This window comes from Desmodus rotundus, chromosome 12 (genome assembly GCF_022682495.2).
Source record: "Desmodus rotundus isolate HL8 chromosome 12, HLdesRot8A.1, whole genome shotgun sequence".
In the NCBI taxonomy this organism is placed as follows: Eukaryota; Metazoa; Chordata; class Mammalia; order Chiroptera; family Phyllostomidae; genus Desmodus; species Desmodus rotundus.
This window is the reverse complement of record NC_071398.1, coordinates 85,038,972-85,066,257: the sequence shown is the minus strand read 5'-3', so window position 1 is coordinate 85,066,257 and position 27,286 is coordinate 85,038,972. Positions and strand designations below refer to the sequence as shown.

The following is a 27,286-nucleotide window of genomic DNA, read 5'->3' as shown; positions in this document are numbered from 1 at the left end:
GTCCCTTCTCTCTTGCTTCTGGGAACCACTGGTCTGTTTTCCATCCTGTAGTTTTGCCTTTTGCACAAAGTCACATAAAATAGAATCATACAGTGTATGGTCTTTTGGGTCTCACTTCTTTCATTTAGCATAGTGATGTTATTGCATGAATTGGTCATTCATTACATTTTATTGCTTAGTAGCAGTCCATTATATTGGATACACCACATTCTGTTTGTTCATTTACCAGTCAGTGGACCCTTGGGTTGTTTCCATTTGGGGGCTATCATGAATAAAGCTGCTGTGAACATTTGTATCCATGTCTTTGTATATGTTTTCATTTCACTTGGGTAAGTATTAGAAGTAGGACTACTGAGTGTATAGTTTGTGTTTGCCTTTATAAGAAACAATTATACTGTTTTTCAAAGAAGAGTATAGTTCTGCATTTCTTCCAGCAGTGTATGAGAGTTATAGTTGCTCCATATTCTCATTAGCTTTTGATATTTTCGGTCTTTTTAAATTTTTTGTTGTTCTAGTAGTTATGTAGTGGTATCTTACTGTGTTTTTTAATTCGCATGTTCTTGGTGACTAGCACTGTTGAGTATCTGTTCATATGCTTATAGTTGCCTTTCATGTTTCCTCTTTAATGAAATTTCTTTTGAAATGTAGCCCATTTAAAATACTGGGTTCTCTTACTGAGTTACAATCATAAAGGATTAAGCCCTTTATGATACACAACAGTTGTTTTGGAAATATTTTCTTCCAGTATGTGATTTGCCTTTGGGGACTCTTGACATTATCTTTTGAAAAGCTTTTAATTTTTTAAAGTATATTTTATTGATTATGCTATTACAATTGTCCCGTTTTTTTTCCTCCCCCTTAATTGCCCTCTGCCCTGCATCCCATCTCCCACCAGCATTCCTCCACCTTAGTTCATGTCCATGGGGCATACATACAAGTTTTTTGGCTTCTCCATTTCCTGTATATTCTTAACCTCCCCCTGTCTATTTTGTACCTACCATTTATGCTTCTTATTCCCTGTACCTTTTCCCCCATTCTCGCCCCTCCCTCTTACTACTGATAACCCTCCATGTGATCTCCATTTCTGTGATTCTGTTCCTGTTCTAGTTGTTTGCTTAGTTTGTTTTTGTTTTAGGTTCAGTTGTTGATAGTTGTGAGGTGTAATTTTACTGTTCATATTTTTGATCATATTCTTTTTCTTAGATAAGTCCCTTTAACATTTCATGTAATAAGGGCTTGTTGATGATGAACTCCTTTAACTTGACCTTATCTGAGAAGCACTTTATCTGCCCTTCCATTCTAAATGAAGGCTTTGCTGGATAGAGTCATCTTGGATGTAGGTCCTTGCTTTTCATGACTTTGAATACTTCTTTCCAGCCCCTTTTTGCCTGCAAGTTTTGTTTTGAGAAATCAGCTGACAGTCTTATGGGTACTCCTTTGTAGGTAACTCTTTCCTTTTCTCTTGCTGCTTTTAAGATTCTCTCTCTATCTTTCATCTTGAGTGATGTAATTATGATGTGTTTTGGTGTGTGCTTCCTTGGGTCCAACTTCTTTGGGACTCTCTGGGCTTCCCGGACTTCCTGGAAGTCTATTTCCTTTGCCAAATTAGGGAAGTTCTCCTTTATTATTTTTTCAAATAAGTTTTTGATTTCTTGCTCTTCCTCTTCTCCTTCTGGCACCCCTATGATTTGCATGTTGGAACGTTTAAAGTTGTCCCAGAGGTTTCTAAGCCTCTCTTCATTTTTTTTGAATTCGTATTTCTTCATTCTGTTCCAGTCGAATGTTTATTTCTTTCTTCTGCTCCAAATCGTTGATTTGAGTCCCATTTTCCTTCCCTTCACTGTTGGTTCCCTGTATATTTTTCTTTATTCCAATTTGTATAGCCTTCACTTTTTCCTCTATTTTGCGATCATACTCAACAATTTCTGCGAGCATCCTGATTACCAGTGTGTTGAACTGTGCATCTGATAAATTGGTCATCTCTTTATTGCTTAGTTCTGTTTTTGGAGTTTTGATCTGGTCTTTCATTGGGGCCATATTTCTTTGTCTTGGCACACCTGTTAAGTTGCAAGGGGTGGAGCCCTAGGTATTCACTAGGGTAGGGCAACCAATGTTGCTGCCTTGTGGCGCTGTATGTGGGGGAAGGGTCGGAGAGGCAACAGTGCTGTTTGCTCAGCTCTCTGCAGCTTTCATTCACTTCCCCCACTACCCACAAGCCCTTCTGGTTCTGATTCCCAGGTGGGTGGGTGATGCAGACTCCAGCCCGCGGGGTCTGTGTGTTGTGGATGCGACAAAGAAATTCACGTGGACTACAGAAGTCCTGTGGAGAAAAGGGAATGGCACGGCCACACTCCGAGAGAGAGCCTGACCCCTGCCTGGACAGGCTTTTATTGCTTTTCTGGGCACATTACATGGAGGATGGTCCTCATTTATTCTGCACAGGTTCCCTGTAGGCGATTACCTTTTACAGATAACAAAGGAAAGAATGTTGCTAATTACTTCAAAGAGAAGGATGTTGCAGATCAAGGGGAGAAGTGGTTGAACTGGTTACACTCCATACTTGGGAGGTTTAGCATAGATTTTAGGAAGTTACTTTAGAGATATGCAGTAAACATTCGCTGCCACAATTCAGGGTGAGGGAGTTTTAGCAAAAGCAAGCCTCAAAGCAGCCTAGGTACAATGCAGACCTGATTCCCCATGGGAGAACCTATCTGTGGTCGTGGGTCCTGTGTGCCGACATCGCTCCCCGTCGGTTTTCCGAATCAGGAGCTGGGCTACATTCTCCATACCATGTGGAACGGTCCCCTATAGGTGGGTTTGTGTATGTTCTAGACCCTTTGGGTCTCTCCAGTGAACTCTCCTGTGAGTCTGAGAGTTTCTCTCACCACCACAACTCCCACAGATTTTGTAGCAAGAGATTTTGAGGCTTCCTTTTCCCATGCTTGAACCTGGGTTGCGAGGTCTGTCTTGCCCCCTAGGTGTTCCTCCTGGTTTATCCTCACACAAATATGGGTCCACCAGTCCACCATGGTCCTGCAGTCACTGCTTTGCAGTGCTTCCTCCCCACCCTGGCTGCCCATCTCCACCCCTCCTACCAGTATGGATGAATGTGTCTTCTTTAACTCCTTGGTTGTCGGACTTCCATACAGTTCGACTTTCTGGCAGTTCTGTTTATTTGTTGTTGTCCTTCTTTTGGTTGTGCGAGGAGGCAAAGTGTATCTACCTGTGCTTCCATCTTGGCCGGAAGTTGAAATGTTTTTAATTTTGATGGAGTTTAATTTATCACTGTTTTATTTTATGGTTTGTGCTTTCTGTGTTTTCTCCAAGAATTGTCTAACTCAAGCCCATAAAGATTTATCCTGTGTTTTCTTCTGTGCTGTTTATAATTGTAGGTCTTAAATTTCAGTTATTGTTCTTTTTGGGTTGATTTTTGTATATGGTGTAAATTAAGGATTAAGGGTCTTTTGCTTATGGATATCCAGGTGTTCCAGAACCATTTGTTAAAAAGATTATCCTTTGCACGATTATTGAATTATCTTGGCACTTTTGTTAGATCATTGATTTGGAACCTTTCTTTTTCCTAACATAAGCCTTTGCCAACTGATGATCATTGGCACCAATTTAGTGCCAGCAGAATCTCCAATTTGGAGTATGGTGAAGAAGGAAACTTTATTCAGTGCACACAGCTCAGTAATGATACAACACAGATATGGAACAGCTCAATTATGAGACAACACGGCTGTCAGGCAGCCCTAGGGTGACTTGGAACAGTGGAATCGCTCTGTTGGGGATGGGGTAATTTGCATTTTTAGTCTTGAATGGAAAGGGACAGCATACTCCCCAAGTCAGAGGGGAGTTGACTTGTATATTGAGAAGGACTCAACCCTGGTCCCTGATTGGTATGTTCTCATGCACATGAGGACTCCAAATCCTGACAGTTTGATTGATGCAAAAAGCATTGTCCTAATGGGTCAGAGTGGGGCTGCTCTGATTGGTTGGTGAAGATGCTAATGGGGATATGATCACACAGCTTCATTTGGACAGGGAATGTCTCAGTCCTATTGGTTAAAATATGATTTCAGAAACTCCTTTTAAGTGTTAGCTCAGACAGCAAGAACACAATGCAGACAGGCGGTTGAGTGCAGGTTCTCCCTGAAGTGTGGCCTGTATGAGAGGCCTTTGTTTAGCAACAGCTGCTAGACTCCATTTCTAACTTTGAGCCCAGTTAGCCACCAGGAGACCTTCTTGGTAGGTATCTTCTTTCTTGGGGTCAACACATTTAATGTTCCTTGAAGCACTACTTTAGCTGCTCCCACAGATTGTACTTTTAATTTAGTTCAAGATAATTTCCTAATTTTCCTTCTGATTACCTCTTTCATTCATGGGTTATTTAGAAATATGTTGTTTATTTTCACATTTTTTCTCCTATTAATTCCTGATTTAATTGTTATGATCAGAGATCAAACATGGTATGATTTTAGATAGCCCTTTTAAACTTTTAAAAAAGATTTGAGGAAGGGAGAGAAACATCAATCAGTTGCCTCTCGCACACACCCCGACCTGGGACAGCACCCACAAGCTAGGCATGTACCCTGACCAGGAGTCAAACCTGTGACCTTTCGGTTTGCAGGACAATGCTCCAACCAACTGAGCCACACTGGCCAGGGCCTTTTCCATTGTTCTTTATCTAAAAGTGACAATACACCAAATTATTATTTTATATACATTTATTTTTTAAAAAGGTAATGAATTACAGTTGCACTTTACCCTATTGTTAAGAATTATTGTATTACTGCATATATAATTTTACTGGATAATACTGTGTTAGTGTTTGCTGTTTTTGCCTTATTGTAGCCACAAACCCGTAAGCTATTCTCCTCTTTTTATGTTTGTCGTAGGTCTAAGGTCTGGCAAACTTGGTGAACAATGCGAAGCAGTTGTTCGCTTTCCCAGGCTCTTTCAAAAGTATCCATTCCCGATTCTCATCAATTCTGCATTCCTAAAGTTAGCTGATGTTTTCAGAGTTGGGTAAGTCTTTTTAAGTCCCTGGTGTCCCAAAGTACTTTGTTCATATCTTTGTTTTATGTTGTGGTCTTTACTCTCTTTGACATGCAGGACTTCCACATGTTGGCTACCATTTTAGTGGGCACACAGGGTAGTATGTAATACGTTTTGGTGGAAGATTTAATGACATTTTAAGCAAAATTGAAGAGTGTAAACTAGAGACTACTTATTTCTTTGGGTAACAGGATAAATCAAATTAAGACAATCTTAATATGTTACTATATATTTTGGGAATATCTGTGGCTTTGTACTGATTGTTTGGAGAAGTTTCTGATTTTATAGCTTATTTTATAACATGAGATGACAAGTTACTGCGAAGTGCCTGGAACATGTAAGCACCGAATAAAATACCCATTTCTCTTTTTTTCCCCCCACCACTCCCCGCCCATTTCTTTCTGCCATTCCCCAAGCACTCATGTGGTTACACACACACCAAATCAGACCTGAAGGAGAAAAGATGTAGAATTATCTGGAGAGGAGGAGTAAGACCATCTGACCTCCTGGCCTTGGTTAGAATGTGATGGATGAGGTTCGGGGCTGCCCCGGGGCTGCTTGTGTCACTGCCATTTTGGGGTCTTGCAGCAGGGCTGCTGCCATGCTGACTGCTTGGGCTTAGTGCCCACCTGAAACACTACAGACCGTAACTCTTGGTGATGAGACAAGTGAGAAAACAGCTGCCTGTTGCTACAATTGAATATTGATAGTGTCATTTGGATTCTTAATTAAATACTACTTTCCTAGAATGGTCTAATTTATTTTATCCCTGGTTTTTCGTAGAAATAATTTCCTGAGGCTCTGTGTTCTTAAAGTTACTCAACAAAGTGAGAAGCATTTGGAGAAGATTCTGAATGTGGATGAGTTCGTGAAGAGAATTTTTTCCGTGATTCATAGCAATGATCCTGTAGCGAGAGCCATCACACTCCGGTATATTGCGTTGCTCTTATGATTCACCACAAGATGTTTGAGTTACAATGATGTAACCAAAAAAGGCAATATATTTCATTTTGAGTATTCAGAATTTCTTTTTGTTTTTCAACTAGGACTCAATGCAAAAATATCATAACTGTCCTAATCTGTAAATGCTTCTCAGTTATCACCTATGATAGTGTTTTGGTTGTACATTGTTGCCTACCTTGGTTTTGGCACGTTGGGTAGGTAGATGTTCTGATGCAAGAGCTAGGATCTAAATGTAGCTTAGCTGTAGCTCATTTTGACCTGCCTGACCTTGTTCTTAATGCTTTGGGTCAGTGTCCTGTATTCATCCTTGGTTACCCACTCATTTTTGTGTGCAATAATTTATATTTGAACTCCTTGGAGAATGCCAGATATAACTACTGTAGTTTCTTCAGCCTTTTCTTTCTTGGCATTTAAATTTTTTTTTTTAATTTTGTTAGAATTTTTTTAAAATTTTAAGCCTTATTTTCAGCTTGAACCATGTTCTCTCTTTAGCTGTGCTGTCAATGAATCATGAATAATCTTGAGATTTTTTTTTCTTTGAAATTTACATTCCTAAATTATAGGGCTTATTTCTTTTTTTTTATTTTTATGAATTTTATACTTTTTGATGCTTTTTGGTACTTTATAAACTTTTTCAATTAATATGTACTTATTATATAATTAGACAAAACAAACTAGAGAAATGTATTAATACATATATGCTCCCTCAAATAAAATCCACATAAGCGTGAGGAGATTCATAAGTAGCTGTATTGTGTATTGGCACACGTGTTTTTTACCCTCCCCCGAGGACACTTGTCCCATTGCTTTTATGTTGTAGGGCTCGCTTCTGACTTGCCCTTCCCAGACAGCACCCCTTCTAACCACAGCGTCCAGGGTGTCACTGCTTCCCAGAGTGTCCGTATTTGCACGTCAGGAACGGGTTCTTCCCTCTTGCTCCGAATGAAGTGCTTTTGTGATTCATGTTTTAAAGATGTTTTATTTTTCACCCATTACTTTAGACTTACAGATTAAAACAACAAATGGAAGAAGAAGGTGGGAAATACTCATTGCATTAGAAGTGTAGTGCTACAAATTATTTATAATATCACCAGAAGTATTTCAGAAAGTAGTGTCATATGGGATTATGCTTTTTTTTTTGCCTTTTTATATTACATAGTAACAAACTGTTAATCAAGCTATGTTAATATTCAAACAAAATATAACCAGAGACATTGAAATTAAGAACATTGTAACAATAGCCAGAGGGGAGTGGGGAGAGGGGTCTGTAGGAGCTACTATAAAGGACACAAAGACAAAATCAAGGGGGAGGGTAGAGGTGAGGGAGGGAGGTGGGACTGGCTGGGGTGGGGTGGAGGGATGGGGAGAAAATGCAGACAATTGTAACTGAATAAAAATAAATTAATTAAAAAAAAGATATGTTAATATTAGCCTGGTCTAATCTTTTCTTGTATAAAATACTAGCTTAATAGCCATTTGTTATTTACCTATTTTTAAAAATAATCCATGTGAGTTGCATATTTTGTAAAGTAATTTAAGTAATTTCAGAACTCTAATTGAAATTAAGTTACATATTTAGACTATTTTAAAATCTTGTTTATAAGAACTCTGCTATTTGTGTCCAATCAATTATATCTCCATACGATAATTAGGAGATGATATATCATGTTGGAAGGTAACTCAAGACATTGACTTTGAGGAAGGTTGTCATTGTAGGAACTCTGTTTGGTTTACTGAAGTATTTTTATAGCCTTCTAAAGTCCCTGCCTTTCTGCTGAGAAGATTTTTCAAGATTTCCTTTTCTACAGTTTGTGTTACAAATAGTAGAATTTTTCTTTTTTTGAGTTTATAATTTTATTATAAAATGGACTATATCTTTTTCAAATTCTTCCTTCCTCACCCTTGCAGATTCTGATATGAGTGCCAGGGAGCGTCCTCTGCATGAGTTTTTTTGATTTGAGGATGGGTTTGCAAATCATGGTACCAGTATTTACTGATGTTGGGCAGTCTTACTTTTTTTTTTACTTTGTGGATGTACTTAATACCAGAAAGTTAGACTCTTAATGCTTTGTTAAACTGGACTTTATGCAGCACTGGAAAACTGATATTTTAATGCTTTCATAATTTAAAAGTTTCTTTTCTGGGTTGTGTTTGATACCTAGGATGGACTTCAAGATGAGTTTTGAAAATTTTGCTTGTATTAGATAATCTGTATTAATTTTCCGACATATTGAAGTAGGGGATAGTGGTTAGAAGTTCAGTCACTGCTTGATTCCTAAAGTTGATGCTTTGTTAACCTGAGATTATGGGGTTACCTACAAACCTTAGTTTTAGTAATCTAGCTTTGCCTTGCTTCTTCCTCTCCTGACCTCGAGTTGATTGTATTTTCATGCTTCCCGGTTTCTCTGTTTCTGTAGGATGTTGGGGAGTCTGGCGTCAATAATTCCTGAGAGGAAAAATGCTCACCATAGTATTCGTCAGAGTCTGGATTCACATGATAATGTAGAAGTCGAGGCTGCTGTTTTTGCTGCAGCAAACTTTTCTGCACAGTCCAAGTAAGCTTAGGCCTTTCAATCATTTGGCTTTCCAAGAAGAGGTTTGGAGAGAACAACTCAGCAATGTGTATAAATACTAAGCAATACAGAAAAATGTAAATGGCAAGGTGTGTTTTCCAAGAGAGTTTATGTCAATTGGGGAAGCAAAACTTAAGTACACAGAACAGAATAGTTAAGTACAAAAGTTGGCATTAACTATAAATGAAATAAGAGTTTCCAGAGGGACAGGATCCGCGCAGATTAGAGAACCTGGGGAAGGCGTTATTGGATGGCGGAAGCTTTGTTTGCTAAAGAGCCCTCCCCAAACATAGAGCCCTAATGCAAAACTGCTGCTTTCTTAGTGTCTTCTCAGGCTGAGTTGTTTGGCAGCAGAGCTGTACACAGTTTGACAGAGACAGTAGTCACTGGAGTTGAAACCAATTTTAACCTGTTTAGGAAGTCATGTTCTTATACAACTGTATAATTAAAACATTGTCTCTGGGTGGTAACATTGTATCTAATTTTTCTTTTCTTTTTAATAAATTTCTCCATATCCTGTCATGAGCAAGTTTTGGTTTTATAATCAAGTGAATATTAAATATTATTTTTTAGAATAAAATATAGCATTTCCATTAAGACCCTCTGCTAAATTTGAGTAACTGAAATAATCATTTTTCTTTCTTCACCTTTTAATTATGTGCATATTCTTCTCTTCGGCTGCTTTTATCAAACCTTAGAAGTCCAGGATTACTCAGTGGCAAAGGAGAGTAGACAATAGAAAGCATATCGTTTTTAACTTACTATTCAAAATCAGTAGGTGTGGCAGTAATTGAGGAGGTGAAATATCTGAGTTAAATATAGTTCCTATTTGTGCTTTTGAAAATTGGAAATTTTTTATTATTGAGAGTATCATTGATATTGAGAGAACTTTTAAAAATTGCTTTTATTGGGTTAGGAGGTATTATTATCTAATGAGTAATTATCATCTGATTAGCACTCAGATTAAATATATACAGTGACTCCAAAGGTAGTTTTCTAAGTGTAATTACTAAATGCTAAGTTTAAAATTTGGCGATTAGATTTATTAGAATCATATTTGGTTCAGTTTTTCTCTTCAGTTATCAGAAGGTAATTTTATGAGCAGTGGAATTTTTGATCTGTCTTGGGAAATGATTAAGAGTCGGTAACATAGAAACAGCAAGATTCTTCATTTAAAGAATTAATGACCAATAAACTTTTAAGTTAACATTTATGCAGAAGCAGTTTTTGACATACTAGTCTTCAGTATATACTTGTAATTTGTAATATTAAAAAATACCAAAATTAGTACAGTGGAGAGCCCGAAGGGCTTATCTAACTGTATCAGACTGAGAAATTAACGAAACCCTCTTTCCCAGGGAAAGATGGATGACTTGGCCCGAGATCAGATATCTCATCTAATACCAGTGGGTTTTTATTTTAGTGTGTCAGTGTACCAATTTTGGATCTTCAACAAATGAAAATAACTGGCCAAATCAGGCCTTGAGAATTTACTTCTGTTCTTTTCCTGTCTACTGCCATAACCACATCTAACTTGTTCTTAAAAAGGTTAAGATTTTATATTTTTAAAGAACTAGTTCCCCGAGTCACAAAACCAGAGTTGAATGCAAGCCCAAGTGCCTTCAGAAGGGGTCAAGGGAGCACTGTCAATAGGAGAGGTGCCCTCTAGTGGCGACTGTGGTGAACTGAGTTGAGAAAATGAGTTAATCTCTTCCAAGCCAACAACTCACTCTTTAAGTATAAGAAAAATAATTTACATATGAACTTTATTTTAGAATATAATATTTTAAATTCTAAAACAAAATCAATTTTAGATAAAATTTTAGAAAAACCGTTCAAAATTTCACTGCAAAGCACAACAAAGTATACTAATTGATCTATTTCTGCATAGGCATAAGGAAAACTTAAGGATTTCAGAATTATGATGTATTGAATAATAATAAGGTTACTGAGATTATAATGAATGTAGTCAGAGAGAGTAAGAGCACAACAGAATAACTAAGAAAAAACTGAGTTAATCTCAGAAAACATTTATACACTAAGCCACCATAGAAAATTCTAGAAAACAAAAGAATACACAATCATGCATTCCATTAGTTGTCAATAGATGTCTGTCTTCATATATCATGTAGCCTCTGACAAACTCCACTGTTCACTTGTGAGAGAATTAATTTGAAAATGACAAATCATATCTTAATGACAGGAAATATTTTATTTAGACATCCATTGAACTGTAAGGAGAAGTAGCTTATGTCTTTTTTTTTAAGTATTTTTTAAGGATCTTATGTATACATTTTTAGAGAGAAGGGAAGGGAAGGAGAAAGAGAGGGAGAGAAACATCGAAGTCAGAGAGAGAGACATCAGTCCCTTGCCTCTTGTATGTACCCTGACCTGGGACTGAACCCACAACCCAGGCATGTGCCCTGACCAGGAATTGAAACAGCGACCTTTTGCTTTGCAGGAAGATGCCCAACCAACTTAGCAACATGAGCGAGGGCAGTAGTTTGTGTCTTATGTATCACTTATTATGGATAAATAAGCCAGGTTTGATCCTATTATCTCTTATCATATTTCTTTACATATTATATTTTATCCCATATATTATTATTAATACTTTTGCAAAACTCTGTGATATTTCTATTGCCATTGAATCAAAAGCAGCACCTTGGAAAATACACATATATAATGTTATAAATACGTGGCTAACTTAAAATAGTTCGGCTTTTATAGAAAGATTCTATCTATGTTTTCTACTGTATTTTGTTGCTTATGTAATCAGCTAGTGTGTTAAAAGATTTTCTTAATTAAAAGTATATTCTAAAACATAATCGATTGAGATAGTAACCTTGAATCTTTCGGGCAGTATGACTCAGTGACGCATATTGCAACAACACCCATAAATCAGAGCATCTTTCCTTGAATACCAAGTGAGAACAGCGTTGGCATAAACCCATGTGCTGCTTGCAGTTTTGGTTTCATTTGCGTTTCTTACCTCACCCCCAGCGCCCTACCTTTGGAATATTCGTTACATGTTGGAATGTATTGGCATTTCTCCAGTGCTGATTGTGTTGTGTTTAAGTCCTTAGAAAATCTTAATTTAATTATTTGGTTTTAAAGTTTTTGCTGTTCTCTTTTTCCAAAGGGATTTTGCTGTAGGAATCTGTAACAAAATTAGTGAAATGATTCAAGGTATGTATGCTTTATTTAGTATTATGAAGTGACTTAGGAATAGGATTTATATTATTAATAATAGCTGCTAACATTAAGTACTTACTATGTGCTAGTTGCTATTCACTCATTTATTCATTCAAATAATACTTACTAAGCATCTTCTCAATGCCAGAGCTTTTCTAGGTGCTTAGGGTACAGCAGTGAACTCAACAAAGTCCCTGCCCTCAAGTAACCTACACTCCAGTGGTGGAAGGAGGGGGAGGGGCAATAGACGAAAATGTGACATATCAGGTGCAGCGGAGAAAAAGTGAGTAAGAAGGACAGTGAATCCCTAGAGTAGATGGAAGCGTGGGAGGGGGAACTTTTCTCTTTTACATTTGTTGATGAAGGAAGGCCTCTGATGAAGTGATATTTGAGTGAGAAATGCAGATTTTTAGGGGAAGAACATTCTGGTTTGGGGGAGGGCAGTGCTGTTAGAAGCCCTGGGGCTCTCTTGTCACTTGGCTAATGTCCCTTCAGTGTCTTCAGTTGCAACTAAAATTCAAATTCCTTACCATAGTCTACAAATGTCAAGTTTTCTAATGTCATCTTCTACGCTTAGCTTCATGGTATTAGCCCCATTTAAAAGGGAGCTCAGGAGCTCCAGCGTTGCACAGTTCTAGAGAATACCACGTCCTTTGCATTTTTGTAAATGACCTCCTTTTGAATTGTGCAGCTTGACAGACTTGGATAGGTAATGCTATTGTGTTTATTTTACAAAAAAGGAAATAAAATGACTAAATTGAAGACCAAGATACTATGGTTGAGTTTTATCCCGTTCCCCTTTATCCTTGTGTCTTTTTTCCTGCCATCCTAAAAGGGCTTTCCTACAGAAAGGGCTGTCTCTAGAAGGAAGCATCACTCATCATGGAGCAGGTTTTTATTGAATCCTGCTCTTTCAGACATGATCTCAGCAAAAAAAAGAAAAAAAAAAAACAGATGGCATACTTGAATTAAGATAATCCAAGGAGTGTTTAATGAAGGAGCCATTTACAAACATATGGGCGGGGTAAACTATAGGTGATAATGTAGCCCTGCACCTCTTCAGGGTGCAGGGGAGGGAGTGGTTGGCAGAAACCTGGAGTCAAGTCAAGAGGGTCACTTTGAAAGACTGACCACCAGTGAATATGATGTGACCCTGCATAGATGGAACCAGGGAATAAATGCTCTGACTTCATTCTTCTCCCTCCCGTCTCCTGGGGTTCTGTGCTTTGGCCAAACCCAAATAGAGGCCAAACAGCAAGGGAGTTTGTTGATGTAAACCAAAGTTGAAATGCTATCATATGTTCACACTAAGAGTTATTTTGCAATAGGAAAACCAGTGATTTGCAGAGTATAAATTAGCTTTTGGCACATAGTACATTATGAATGACAACTTTTTATATTTATCACTGCAAAGCCTTGCTGTAGAAGGAAAGGGGTTTTGTTTGTTTTTTTGTTTGTTCGTTTAGCTCTAATTTTGATAGGAAAAGATGCATTGGCATTAATTCTCATGGAGTTCCAGCTGTGTATGCGGTAAAGCACAGCATTGCTACACAAAGTTCACAGAAATTCAAAACCATCCCATGCATAGTCTGTTCACATCTTGATTTTGGCTTAATGTTGAAGGAAACCATTAAAATTGTAAATATCATCAAATTTTAGCCATTGAGTATGTGTGTGTCTTGAGGTCTGTCCAGAAGGTGTCCAGCCATGTACTATGAAAAATAAGAAACATTTATTTAAAAAGATACAGGACACAAGAAACATTGTACATAGGACAGTGACACCTCAGTCCCCTTCAAAGTAGGCACCTTGGGACCTCACACAGTTCTCCCAATCGCCATCAACTCCCCGTCATATTTTCCTGAATCTCATCAATGGTCTGAAATCTCTTCCCTTTCAAAGGTGATTTTAGTTTTGGGAAAAGCCAGAAGTCTCAGGGTGCCAAATCTGGGCTGTAAGGGGGGCTCAGTCCCCTGGATGATTAGACATTTGGCAAAAAAACTCTGCACAAGACATGATGCCTGAGAGGACACAATGTTGAAGAAGCCAGTCACCGGTTGCCTAAAGCTGCAGGCTTCTGAATCATCTGACAAGTTTCCTTCAAGGAATGTTCAAGTTTAATGCAAAATTTGATGCAGATTTGTTGCTCTACTCAGCCATTTTGAATGTGATGGCCACACAGTACACATGCTCACTCAACCGCGTCTACTGCCCCCACTGACTAGTACATGGAGTCGTCATTGTTCATGCATGCGCGTTCCAGTCTGCTCGCTTTGGCTGTAGTTATAATGATGTTGCACAAACCATTCTCATTATTTTAACAATGGCTGCACTTTTTCTGGGCAGATCTCGTATATAAACATATTTATACCTTTTTAATATGCTGTGAGAAGAAATAGGCAGCAAAATGAGTTTGCTTAAACACTGCCTTTTAAAGGCATTTTCTCCTATTGGATGTGATTGTATAGTCATCATGAACAGTAAATGTTAAGATAAATGCTTTTGGAAAAAACTATTGTACTGATTGAACATAATAGTATACTATTCGTTATTAAATGGTTATTGTGCTCGTTGAGTCAGAACTTTTACATGTGAATTGTTATCAGGGGTGATGACCACAAATCTTGAGAACTCTTTCTGTCTCCAGGCTTAGCCACACCTGTAGACCTGAAGCTGAAGTTGATCCCAATCCTACAGCACATGCACCACGACGCCATCCTGGCTTCCAGCGCCCGTCAGCTTTTACAGCAGCTAGTCACGTCCTATCCTTCCACCAAAATGGTCATTGTTTCTTTGCACACTTTTACTCTGCTCGCAGCTTCCTCTTTGGTGGATACACCTAAGCAGGTAATGTCACTTTTCTTTAAACTGCCTTTTCTTCGCTAATCTTGCATATAAAGTATGTGGTAAAAGATAAGTAACTCATACATTTTGATAATATTAAGATACCCTTTCTCTAATAAAGATCCGTTTAATTTTCTTTTGCTTGTTTTTTCCTTCTCTGTATTCACAATACTGATTTTTGGGACTCCTTGAGGAAATGAGGTAGAGATGGGTACATGGCAGAGCATGGAGCATAAAGAAAGAAAGGATTGAGTCATATAGGCCAGGCCCTATGCTGGAACCTTATAAGTTAAATGACAGTATCATTTTATACACAAAGAGAATGAGGCCTAAACATGGCAGCCCTGGTAAATGACATGGCTGCGCTTTGAAATGAGTCCTGTCAAGTCTAAAAGTTTCACTGAGCAACGTTGCTTCCCTAATGGTCATTTCAGTGACAGTGTTGTTAACCATGTGGCTTATTGCCCTTGTAGATTCAGCTTCTCTTGCAGTATTTGAAGAATGACCCCAGGAAAGCAGTAAAGAGGCTTGCTATTCAAGATCTGAAATTACTTGCAAATAAAACACCACATACTTGGAGTAGGGAAAACATTCAGGTATGTAGATCTTTGAACATTAGTGATTTATATAGAAAAATAATATAACATTGTAATAAATTGTTCTGCTTTAAATTTTTCTATCATCTTTGTCATCTTCTAAGTGTTTGGATATGAAAAATTTAAGCATTGTTGAATTTACAGCAGAAGTTTTAAGTGGCAAAATAAATGCATGAAACTTGTATCATTTAAAGTTTGTTTGTTTTAGTGAATTAGACTTGCCTCTCAATTTCTTGTTAATTTTCACATAAGCAGCACTATAAGGCTAATTGAGAAGGCCAGTTAAATTGTTTATTTTATTCCTGTCTCCTTTAGTCAATTTAGGGAGAATAATTTTGGTGCTGCTACGATTTATTAGGGAGAATATGCAAGATGGGTAACTTGGCAAAGTATATTTCTTCTTTTCACAGAGAGCAAAAGACATTCCTAAGTTTTCTTCTGTAAATAACACAAGGGCAGGTCTCATTCTCTAGACTTTTAATATGGTATCTTTTTATAGCATTTCTTAGGTTAAATTATTATTTTGTATTTTTTTCTCAAAATGTAACCCTGTTTGTTTCCACATTACTGATAACAGAAGCAACATTTTCTTAAAAATGCTGTTTAAAGTGAAGTGGAAGATTGTTAGAATTTGCCCTTCATTTTCATGGATTTTATTATCTCTTGGTATCATTACAGCTACAGTGTAACAAAAACCTTTGAATTTCAGATTATTAAAACTAAGCTGCTGTGTTTGTTTCTTTAATTGCAATTTTCTAAATATATTTCAATATATTGTAGATGGATAGCCACAAATATTGCAAGAAATAAGGGCAGTTGTTAGTTTTTGCATTTAGTAGATGACAAATTAGAGTTCTGAGAGACGTAGTATGCTTAAGAGAGTTTCTTAAGAGGTCTTAATTAAGACCTGAGTTAAGACGGGGTGGGGGAGAAAAAAAAAGAATTGAATTAAGAGCACTTCTGTCCTCTGGTGCTTTTTCTACTAAACAATACTGTCTTTCCAAGAGAACGTGCCCGGGCACTTTCGTCACCCTGGGCAACTTGTGCATTGAACCAAACCAGGGACAGTCACGATATTACTCCTTCTTGTCGTTTTTCTTATTGTGAGACAGAGCACACATCCAGGAAAGAATGTTGAATGTATATTTAATAGTTCAATAATTGTACCTGAAAACCCATGTAGCCACCATCCAGCTGGAAACAGAACACTGCAAGATCAGACCCACCGTCCCTCCCACGGCCCTCCTTGGTCAGAGCGTTAACACCTACCCAAGAGAAACCACTATTTTGACTTTTGTGGTAATCATTTCTTTGCTCTTTGTAACTTCCTAAAATATTGCTGAGGTTTTGGTTCTCTTGCTCAACATTATACTGGTGAGATTCACCTATATGATTGCATGATTTTTCCTTTTAATTGCCAATATGTAGAATTATCAGACTTTTACATTTTTACCAATTTAGAAGCGCTGTAGTTTTAATTTCTAATTCCTTGATTACTAAAGAATTTGGACATCTTTTTCAGTGTTTATTGACCATTTGAATTTTCTCCTTTTGTGACATGGCTGTTCACATTTCTTGTCTATTCTTCTGTTGATTTGTAGTCATTCTGAATATATTATGGATACTCGTACTTATTTGGTCCTCGGCAATTCTATATAAATTTCAGTAGCAGCTGGTCAAGTTCCACTTTTTTAAAAAGTTGATAATTTGATCGGATTGTACTGAACAGAAAAAATCAATTTGTAAGAAATCTATGTCTTTACAATGTTAAGTGTTCTAATGCCTGAACATGTTTTATCTTTATCTTTATTTAGGTCTCTTAAATGTGTTTTTTGCCTTACTTGGTTTTGTCTAATATTACCATAGCTACTTTAGCCTTCTCCTGGATATATTTACATGGTAGATTGTTTGCCATCTTTTTACTTCCAGCCTTTATGCATCATTATGTTTCCGATGTCTTATAAACAGCATTTAACTGGATTATCTTTAATCCAGCCTGGAAGTCTTTGTCATTTTAAAATGGAGTGTTTGGTTCATGTACATTTACTGTGGTTTATTATGTATTAAGGTTTAAATCTTAATCTATTTTTTGTATTCTTTATGTCTTTGCTGTTCTTTCTTCCTCTTTTTATTGGCTACCTTCTGGATTGTTTTTAATATCTACCATTTATTTTTCTTTGAATAGTTTGGAAGTTTACAGACTTTTTAATTATTTTAGTTATCATAAAAATTACAACATGCATATTTTTTATGAAAATCTACAGTTAATTCTGTTGACCTTAGAACACACTTTAATTGCATTTACATCCCTCTAAACTTTTATATATTGTTGTCATGTGTCTTAATTCTATTTTTTCTTGTCAAACAATTTGTTATTGTTTTATAAATTCATTGTTTTTTAGGACCTTCCACTGTCTTTGCTCTTCTTGCATCTCAGGCTCTGGGATACTTTTCCTTCTGCCTTTGAAAAGTCCTTTAGAGAGGGTCTGTGTTCCTCAGTATTGGCTTGTCTGAAAATGTCTTCATTTTACTCTCAGTCTTAAAGATACTTTCACTGGTGATAGAATTCCCCCAGCATTGAGGATACCATTCTACTGTCTAGTGGTTTCCATGGTTACTGCTGAGCAGTAGCAGTATTCTTTTCCAGGAATTTTTTTCCTCTTGCTCTTAAAATTTTCTCTGCAATTTGGTTTTCTTCAGTTTCACTATGAAATGTCTCTTTGTGAATTTCTTCTATTTAAACTATGTAGACTATTGAGTTTCTTGAATTATAAGTTTGGTGTCTTTCAACAGTTCTGGGAAATTGTCAGACATAATTCCTGCAGATGTTGCCAGTCTCTCTTGCTTTTCTCTCTGCATCTCCAGTTAAATGTATGTTAGCCCTTCTCCACTAATCCCCCGTGTTCCTTATCTTTTTATGCTGTATTCTGGGTTTACTAATTATGTCTCCAGCTTATCTAAAATCTTCTCAGATTTGTCTCTCCTATTGATTACTATTGGTTCTGTGTTGTACCCTTTTTCCTTGTATACTTAGTTGTTTTTACCTTGAGCTATTCATTTTCCTTGGAAAAGTATGTGTGGGAATTCTTTAAGGCCCAGAGTGAAGTGTATTCCTCTAGAGGAGATTTGCATTGCTTCTGTTACATAGAGAGGTCCTGTAGTGACACATGGGGTGGAAAAAAATAAAGTCAGGGAAGAGGATTAGTGAGTGTGGAAGATGGAGTTTTAAACGGGGCAGTCAGGAAAGCCCTCATGTGGGCATTGACAATTGAGCAAGGACCTAAAGGAGGAAGCACTGACTTCATGTGCTTCTGAAAGGAGAGTATACCAGCAGAGGGAGCAGCGTGAGTGTGAGGTCAGTGTGTCTGTAATAAAACGGGAGATGGGTAGGAGATGCCACTGGATGGAAGGTTGGATGGGAGAGCAGATCATATATGGCCCCTGAGTCCTTTGTAAGGATTTTAGCTTTAACTGTGCATGGCATGGGCTGCCACTGGAAAATTTGAAGCAGAGGACATTGTCTTTTTTTTAAATTGAAGTATGTCTGACATGTAACATTGTATCAATGAAGGTATACATGTTAATTTGATACATTTGTATATTGTAATATGATTGTCATCATAGCAATAATTAGCACCTCTATCATATTATGTAATTATTTCTTTTTAGTGGTTGAATAATTGAGTTCTAGTCTCTTAGCAAGTTTGAATATTTTTGTCTATATGTGCCATGCTGCACGTTAGATCTACAGGACCGACTTACCACTTGGTGCATGTCGGTGCCCTTGAACGTTATCTGTCCTGTCCCTCCAGTTACCCGCTCCCCAGGTCAGAGAGAAAAACAAATACCGTATCACATCACTTATGGAAGCTGAAAAGGCCACGCTCGTCAAAGCAGAGAGTGAAATGGTGGTTACCAGGGAATGGAGGGCAGCAGGCAGAGGATTTTATCTGACTTGAGTTAAAAAGACTCTGGCCTAACTATGTTGAGACTACATTGTAGGGGGCACAAGGGCAGAAGCAGAACGTTTAGGAGATGATTATAAATAAGCCAGTTAGAAAATAGTATGGTTGCCTGAACCATGGGTGTAGTGGGTTGTCCTCGAGAATTGATAATATTCTGGGTCTGGCACAAATAACGCTCCTTTTTTTATTACAAAATCGTAAACATGTAATTCTGTAACATAACATCACCCTGAAGCACACCATATGACATTTTAGGTGAACAGTGACATACCCTACCAACCACACCCAAGCAAGCCTTCCTTCTGCTGGACTCATTTTAAAGGCAAAGCTGACTGATTTGCTGGCAGATATATGTAGAGGAGGAAAAAAGGATGACTGAGGTTTTTGGCTTCAAAAAATTTACTTGGTATGGGTAAAACGCTGGGAGGCTTCTTTCTTTAGAAGATTAGGAAGGAGTTCAGTTCTGAGCATGTAGTTTCCAGTGTCACACATCCAAGTGGATATGCCACGGACCTAGGAGTCTGGAGTTCAGTGAACAGATCTACCTTAGTTACAGAAGATCTAGAAGTTGTAAGTCATCCGTTTATCGGAAGTATTATCAGGAAGCCAATAGGGAAAAAAATGGATTCATTTGAAATACAGGGTGGGGCAAAAGTAGGTTTACAGTTGTGAGCATGCAAAACACAGAGTTTATTCTTGTGTTATTACTTATTGATTATTGTATTTTCCATACAGACAACTGTAAACCTGCTTTTGCTCCACCCTATATGATGTTAGAGGGAGACTTGTACAGATACCCTGGACCTCCAGAAAGATCAGCAGATGGGTCCTGAAGCAAATGAAACCTGCAGCATAGCTAGAGGCAAAAATGACAACACTGAAGCTGTTCTACTTTGGGCACCTCTTGAGAAAGCAGGGTTCTTGGAAAAGATAATAATGCTGGGGAAAAACAAGGCAGCAGGAAAAGGGGAAGACCACATGTGCAAACATGGTCCTAAGGTGTGGGTGAGAATGGAGGATGCAAAGCCAGAGGTTTGAGGAGAAATAGAAATGCAAATAAACTAGGGTATTAGAGATTGCCAGGTAGTTGAGCGAAGCAATGCATGGGGTGGGCAAAAGTAGGTCTCCTGTGCCATTGTAACATTCTTTTGAGTCAATAAAGTGATGGTAATAATCATAACCTGCATGTCTTTTTTCCATACAAAAACCTGCTTTAGTCCACCCCTGTGTGTAGTGCCTGGCATATACCTAAAAATGCTTATATAAGAGTAGCTCTAAGAAACAATATTAAAGGTAGGATTATTCTGTAGTTTTCTTTTTTGTATCCTTTGACAAATTGTAGGGTTGGCATTATGCTGCCTTAAAATGAATTGGGATCTTTCTAAATTCAGGAGTGGTTAAGAGCTATGTACATAGAAACTTTCTACCTCTTGAAGGTATAGCTTTAAAAAGTGCCATAAATCCATCTGAATGTAGAACTTTTCCCAGGAATAATATTCTGAGAGCATTTCCAATTACATGGTTATTGCCCTATGAAAAGTTGATTAATTATTAGTTAAACATTGATTACTTTTCATTTAAAATATATACTTTTAAATATTTGTCTTTCCCACAAAGAATTTGTTCCCACTATGCCTAAAACCTGACCATGTTAACTTTCACTAATTGGATGTGGTCAAGTAATCGTTTTTTCAAAACCTAGTTATATTTTTGAAAACAGTGAAATAGAGCAGAGGCAAACATTTCTAATGATTCACTTTACAAGGTAATAGTTTTTTGATTTCAAATTTGAATTTTACTCTCAATTACCAAGAATAATTCTTCTTCTTCTAAGGCTTCCTCCTCTCTGTTTTCTCACTTCCTTCTTTCTTTCCTTCTTTTCAGTGGGTCTTATCAATGCTGGTTGATTTTGGGAGTTTTGGTATTTCAAATGCAAATTGTGTCCATTTCATTATTACTTTTAGTAGCAAATTTAGTAGTGTGTTGGTAAGTAATATAATTCTACATGGCATCAAGTGTAACAGGTTTAAAGGAAATGCTTTCATTCTGAATATTTCAGAAACCCAATGGAACGAAGGGCCCAAGTATAGGGTATTATTATAAAAGTCATCAAAACCAGTTAATTTTTAGGAACACAAATATTTATCATATATTTATGTTTTCTTTGGATGTTATTTATGCCTTGCTAAGGTAAATATCCATTTTAGTTGGTGTTAATCTGTATTATAGTTTACACTATTCTTACAGAAAAGGAGATTTGATTGATGCAACTTTTCTGTTACAAAGTTCTAGATATTCTCAAAGACATAATTTTATTTTTGGCAATATCTCTCCTGCCAGGTTAGATTTGTACTTGACATTAGGAGGGATGACAAGTTAAGCCTGAGAATTCTTTTAATAATCTTTTTCTTTGTAGTTAGTACAGTGGAAACAGAAAATTTAGAGGTGTTATATCTCAGACACTGCATACTTTTAAGCATAGCATTTTCTTTGCTTTAAAGATTATAAACTTTTTGCCAGTCTTTTCTGGAACACATCCCTGGTGGTCAGTTCCATTCTAGAGTAGAGGAGAAGCCCCTGTTCAGGAACTGACCCAGAAAACAGTAATTCAGGACAGGCCTCGTTTGAGCAGTGAGTTAAACCAGCATAAGGAAACTCAGGCATAACAGTCAGTGAGGAAGACAGTGCTGCATGGGAGAGGGGGCTCTGCTTGAAGAGTTAGATTTTCCTTTTTGCTGATAGGAATGGTCCTGGTAAGAACGATTTTGTAATAGGTGATATCCTTGAAACAGAAACGTGAACCAGATTTTGTTACTGAAATATGATTGATGTACCATCTCCGGGGAACTTTGTGATGTGCTCTGTTAAGCTTGCTAATTTGAATTAATGAACCTTTAAATGAGCACGTATTCACTGAGAGCATTTTAGGTACTCAATACTGTGCTAGGTGACAGAAGATAACATTATAAATAATTTTATCATAAGATTTTCTAAACATTTTGTTCAGTGTCTCAGATGGTAAAATTCTTGCTTCTTTAAGATTATTAATATCGGGGATTGGAAGATGGCGGCAACATAGGTGGGAGCAGAATTCACTTCCCCTCAGTGCCAGGGAAATACCTAGCTGATCTGAGGAGCAGAGCGAACAGCCAACAGTACTCCAGCATATACGAAGATTAGAGACCAAAGATAGAGGACACTGAAAGATCTGACGGTAAGAAGAGTGCTCAAGGACAATAAGGTCCCCGGGACCCGGGACCGCGCGGTACAAGGGCTGCAGAGGCGCCAGCTCTGGCGCAGGGGCTGCTGCAGGAGTCCTGAGAGAGGGCCAGGCTGAGCTGTGAGCAGCCAGGTGCTTGATTGGACCAGGGGGGCTTGAAAAGGAGGAATTTCTCAAAAAGAAAAAGAAAATAGAGACACTCAGGGGCTAGTTAGAGAACTCTCGGTGGTGGCCGAGGCCCCTGGCGCCCCTCCCCCCTCCGCCCCTGGACTGCGAACGGGGAACGCGGGATAAGCAGCACCGGCGCTCACCTGAGGTCCGGTTGCGCGCGGTAGCGCGCGCGCAGATTAGCGAACGGGGCCCGTACATGAAACCCCGGAGGGGCGCCCACACCTGAAACCTCCGAGATCTTTTGGAGCAGAGACTAGCTGCTCCACCCACAGACCCAAAACCTCGGAACCGAGGACCGCGTGATTCGGTCCCAGGGCGGCCCCGCCCACCCGAGAGTCTCAAGCCCCGGACAGCTGGATCGGGCCCCCAAGCATAGAGCCTCTGGCTCGGCGGCGGGCTGCGCGCTCACCAAGCGTAGGGCCGGCTGGATGCGCACTTCCCAAGCACAAAGGGGCTGGCGAGAGACGTAACACCAAGGCGGCTGAACCAGCAGTTTGCGGCGCGCCAGCCTCCCTAGCCTGGGCGGCTCGATCGGTCGGCCGGCTGCGCGCTCAGAGCCCAAATAACGTCACAAACCCGAAGCGGCTGGATTCCCCTGCTGCGCGCGCACGCGTCCGGAGCCAAAGCGGCTGGAGCGGCCACTCGAGAGTCCCAAGAACAAAGCTGCTGGATTGGCTGATCAACGGCCTGATTGCCTGCCAGGGACCACACCTACAAAACAGTGAAGAGTGTGACCCAGGAAGGAAGAAAAGTGAAACCAATCCTTCCAACCACCGCCTCCCGTTGCACAGACAGGACAACAGCAGAAATAACCTGAACGGTTTAAAGCCAACAGAAGATTTTTTTTTTTTTTTTTTTTCCCCTTTTTTTTTTTTTTTTTTTTTTTTTTTTTTTTTTCCCTTTTCCTTTCCCCCTGAACTCCTTCTTCCTCTCTCTCTCTTTTTTTTCTTTCATTCCTTCTTCCTCCCATCCTTTACCATTTTTATGTCTTCTTCCTCCCTTCTTTTATCTATTTCTATGTTTTAATTTTTGTTAAAATTCCTTCTTATCTTGCCTCCGATCTTTCTTTAATCCTTCTTCCCTCCTTCCTCCCTTTCCTCCTTTCCTATTTCCTTTTTCCCTCCTTCCCATCTTTGGTTTTTTTTGTTTGTTTGTTTGTTTGTTTGTTTTTTCCTTTTCTTTCTCCCCCCCTTTCTATTTTTCCCACAGGTGCGACAACAAAACCTGGAGTGCTGAAAAGACTAGAGTTAGACCGTGTTAAACACATAAACGTCAGCTCAAGACCAGTGAGCACAGGAGAGTAAGGAGACAGCACCACCGAATCCCATTGGCATTCTACCATAGAAGTTCATATCATAAACCCAGGGATTCAGAACAAAGCAATTTAAGAAGCAGAGGCCAACAAGAAGAGCCTCACAAACAATGGGAAGACAAAGAAACAATTCCCAAATGAAAGGAAAGGAGGAAGTTTCAGAAAGAATACTAACCGAAAAAGAGGCAAGTCAACTATCAGATACTGAGTTCAAAGCAATGGTCATCAGGAAGCTCACTGAGCTCTCTGAGCTCAAAGAGAACTACCAGAAACTACAAGGAAACTACAATGAACTCACTGCAAACTATATCAACATGAAAAAGGAAATAGAAAATATCAACAAGAGCCAAGAGGAAATGAAGAATACAATTTCTGAATTGAAGAACACAGTAGAAGGAATTAAAAGCAGACTTGATGAAGCAGAGGATCGGATCAGCGAGCTGGAGGATAAAGTAGAAAAAAACACCCAGAAGGAACAAGAAAAGGAAAAGAGGCTCAGAAAGAATGAAGAGGCAATAAGGGAAATGCAGGACAACATGAAACGTAACAACATCCGTATAATAGGAATACCAGAAGGAGAAGAAGAAGAGCAAGGGATAGAAAACCTGTTTGAAAAAGTAATGATGGAAAATTTCCCTAATCTGAGGAGAGAAAAAGTCACCCAAATCCAGGAATCACAGAGAGTCCCAAACAAGAGGAACCCAAAGAGACCCACTGCAAGACACATCATAATTAAAATGGCAAATTTCCAAGACAAAGAGAGGATCTTAAAGGCAGCAAGGGAGAAAAAGGAAGTAACATACAAGGGAGCCCCAATAAGGTTAGCAACTGACTTCTCAATGGAAACGCTCCAAGCCAGAAGAGAATGGCAAAAAATATTCCAAGTAATGAGAACCAGAGGCCTCCAACCAAGACTACTTTACCCAGCAAGGCTCTCAATCAAGATAGAAGACCAAATAAAGAGCTTCCCAGACAAAAGAAGTCTAAAAGAATACAGCTCCACCAAACCAGCTCTGCAAGAGATGCTAAAGGGACTGCTTTAAGGAAAGGAAGGAAAAGAGAAAGACAGAGGAACACAGGTAGGAAATAATGGCAATGAATAACTACCTATCGATAATAACCTTAAATGTAAATGGATTAAATGCTCCAATCAAAAGACATAGAACAGCTGAATGGATAAGAAAACATGACCCACACATATGCTGCCTACAAGAAACCCATCTCAGGACAAAAGACTCACACAGACTGAAAGTGAAGGGCTGGAAACAAATTTTCCAAGCAAACGGACAGGAAAAAAAAGCAGGGGTAGCAATACTCATATCAGACAAAATAGACTTCCAAAGAAGGGCCATAAAGAGAGACCCAGAAGGTCACTTCATAATACTCAAAGGAAGAATCCACCAAGAAGACATAAACATTATAAATATATATGCACCCAACATAGGAGCACCCAAATACATAAAGAAAATCTTGGAGGATTTCAAGAAAGATATTGACAGCAACACAATTATAGTAGGGGATTTTAACACCCCACTATCAAAAATGGACAGGTCTTCCAAACAAAAGATTAACAAAGATATTGTGTCACTTAACAATACCCTAGAGGAAATGGACTTAACTGATATATACAGAGCTTTTCATCCCAAAGAAGCAAAATACACATTCTTTTCAAGTGTCCATGGATCTTTTTCAAAGATAGACCACATGATAGGACACAAAGCAACCCTCAACAAATTCAAGAAAATTGAAATCATATCAAGCATCTTCTCTGACCACAAGGGTCTGAAACTAGAAACCAACCCCAAGGGTAAAAACCCAAAACACTCAAAATCATGGAGACTGAATAGCATGCTATTAAACAATGAATGGGTCAAGAACGAGATTAGGGAAGAAATCAAAAACTTCCTGGAAACAAATGAAAACGAACTCACAACAACCCAAAACCTATGGGACACAGCTAAGGCAGTCCTGAGAGGGAAGTTCATAGCAATACAGGCCTACCTTAAGAAGTTAGAAACAGTTCACACAAACAACCTAACCCTACGCCTACAAGAACTGGAGGAACAACAACAAAGACAGCCCAGAGCAAGCAGAAGGAAGGAAATAACCAAGATCAGAGCAGAACTAAATGACATAGAGACTAAAAGCACAATTGTAAGGATCAATGAATCCAGAAGCTGGTTCTTTGAAAAGATAAACAAAATCGACAAGCCTTTAAGTAGGCTTATCAAGAAGAAAAGAGAGAGGATCCAAATAAACAGAATTAGAAATGAAAGTGGAGAGATTACAACTGATACCACAGAAATACAAAGGATCGTAAGAAATTACTATGAAGACCTATATGCTAAGAAATTTGAAAACCTAGATGAAATGGACACATTTCTAGAAAAATATAATCTTCCAAAACTGACTGAAGAAGAAGCAGAAAACCTGAACAGACCAATATCAGCAAAGGAAATTGAAGCAGTCATCAAGAAACTCCCATCACACAAAAGCCCTGGACCAGATGGTTTCACAGGAGATTTCTACAAAGCATTTAAGGAAGAACTAACCCCTATCCTTCACAGACTATTCGAAAAAATCCAAACTGATGGAAGACTCCCAAACTCTTTTTATGAAGCCAACATCATCCTAATCCCAAAACCAGATAAAGACACAACGAAGAAAGAAAACTTCAGGCCAATATCGCTGATGAACATAGACGCTAAAATTCTCAACAAAATATTAGCGAACCGCATCCAGCAATATATTAAAAAGATCATCCACCATGACCAAGTGGGATTCATCCCAGGGATGCAAGGATGGTACAATATTCGCAAATCAATAAACATAATACATCACATCAACAACAGCAAAGACAAAAATCACATGATCATATCAATAGATGCGGAAAAAGCATTCGATAAGATACAGCACCCATTTCTGATAAAAACACTCAGCCAAGTGGGAATAAAGGGAGCAGTCCTCAACATAATTAAGGCCATATATGAGAGACCTACAGCCAGCATCACATTCAATGGACAAAAACTTAGAGCTTTCCCACTAAGATCAGGAACAAGACAAGGATGCCCTCTCTCACCACTCCTATTCAACATAGTATTGGAAGTCCTAGCCACAGCAATCAGACAAGAAAAAGCAATAAAAGGCATCCAAATTGGAAAGGAGGAAATGAAACTGTCACTGTTTGCAGACGACATGATAGTGTACATGGAAAACCCTATAGACTCCACTCAAAAACTACTCGACCTAATAAATGAATTTGGCAAAATAGCTGGATACAGAGTCAATACCCAGAAATCAAAGGCATTCCTGTACACCAACAACGAAACTGCAGAAACACAAATCAGGAAAAAAATCCCATTCGATATAGCAACAAGAAAAATAAAGTA

At 38.4% G+C, this 27,286-nt stretch overlaps 1 protein-coding gene across 2 annotated transcripts in view; it reads left to right on the top strand.

Annotated features, from left to right (window-relative positions):
• The window catches only part of INTS7 (integrator complex subunit 7), a 72,173-nt gene that overhangs the window by 9,549 nt on the left and 35,338 nt on the right, over nt 1-27,286 (top strand). The window contains exons 2-7 of one of the 2 annotated variants that reach the window (XM_024552369.4): nt 4,899-5,028; nt 5,842-5,988; nt 8,439-8,576; nt 11,737-11,783; nt 14,437-14,636; nt 15,107-15,229. In XM_024552369.4, coding sequence (XP_024408137.2) covers nt 4,899-5,028; nt 5,842-5,988; nt 8,439-8,576; nt 11,737-11,783; nt 14,437-14,636; nt 15,107-15,229 — 785 coding nt within the window. The other variant, XM_045188447.2, reaches the window with a different exon arrangement.